At 50.4% G+C, this 1042-nt stretch overlaps 1 protein-coding gene across 1 annotated transcript in view; it reads right to left on the reverse strand.

Annotated features, from left to right (window-relative positions):
• LOC103457030 (TRAF2 and NCK-interacting protein kinase-like) overlaps positions 1–1042 on the reverse strand; it is a 62542-nt gene that overhangs the window by 26062 nt on the left and 35438 nt on the right. Inside the window, exons 8-10 of the mRNA XM_017301788.1 lie at positions 895–976; positions 652–827; positions 520–586 (exon numbers count right to left, since the gene is read on the reverse strand). Coding sequence (XP_017157277.1) covers positions 520–586; positions 652–827; positions 895–976 — 325 coding nt within the window. The remainder of the gene's footprint in view (positions 1–519; positions 587–651; positions 828–894; positions 977–1042) is intronic.

Genomic DNA, 1042 nt, shown 5'->3' on the forward strand with positions numbered 1-1042 from the left:
GAGATAAGGATGCTAGCATGCTAACTGTGAGATAAGGATGCTAGCTTAGAGATAAGGATTCTGTCATAAACATGAAGAAGCTTCATGAAAGTCTGACTGTTGATGACACTTTTACTGGAATGTTGAACTAAAAGTTGCATTTAAAGTGTCAACTTTGCATTACTTGGTAAATAATGACACTTTTGATGCAAAATTACATTAAAACTTGCAATAAAAATGTAAACTTTGCATTAAAAGTATTTACAGAATGACTCAGTCATAAACATTCATGAAGGAAATGAAGGAGATCATCAGTCTGCAGCTTCTTTCTGGTTGTAAATGAGGATTTTAACCGAAAACACATAATTCTGGCCATTTAAAGATGATTATTTACATTATTCACACTCCCAGAGACGGCTGTGTGCAGGAGGTAATGCTAGCTAGGCTAACGCTGCTAACGTGTTAGCTTTGTAACGCCGTGGCTCTTGGCTGTAATCTGAGGGAACGTTTTTCTGCACCAGGTCCAGACTTGGTTCCTACCTGGGCTCCCCGACGTCCCGCTCTTCATCCTCTTCCTCGCTGCCGCTGTACTCGTACTCCGTCTCATCTGTGAGGAAACGACAGGTTAGCGGCGCCGGCTGGCGGGCGGCGGCGGGTCGAGCGGAGCCGCACCTCTCTCGCCGCGCCTCTTCTTGGTCCGGTCGATGTGGTCCTTCAGCTGGATGCGGACCTGGCGCTCGTTGGGCAGGTCGCGGATGTAGGGGTGCTTCAGCAGCTGCTCGGTGCTCGGCCGCTGGCTGTGGCTCTTCACCAGGCAGCTCTCGATGAACGACTGGAACTTCTTGGACCTGCGGAACCGACCGACCCGGTTCAGGGTCCGGGAGGAAAGTTCTGAAACGATGTTAGGACACTCACCACTTCTTGGACTTGAGCCTCGGCGCCGGGTTTCTGGGGATGAGGAAGAGCGCTCTCATCGGATGCATGTCGCACAGAGCTGAGGAGGAAAGGAGGTGAGGAGAGAGGAGGAGAGGAGAGAGGAGAGGAGAGGAGAGGAGAGGAGAGG

This window comes from Poecilia reticulata, linkage group LG20 (assembly GCF_000633615.1).
Source record: "Poecilia reticulata strain Guanapo linkage group LG20, Guppy_female_1.0+MT, whole genome shotgun sequence".
Classification (NCBI taxonomy): domain Eukaryota; kingdom Metazoa; phylum Chordata; class Actinopteri; order Cyprinodontiformes; family Poeciliidae; genus Poecilia; species Poecilia reticulata.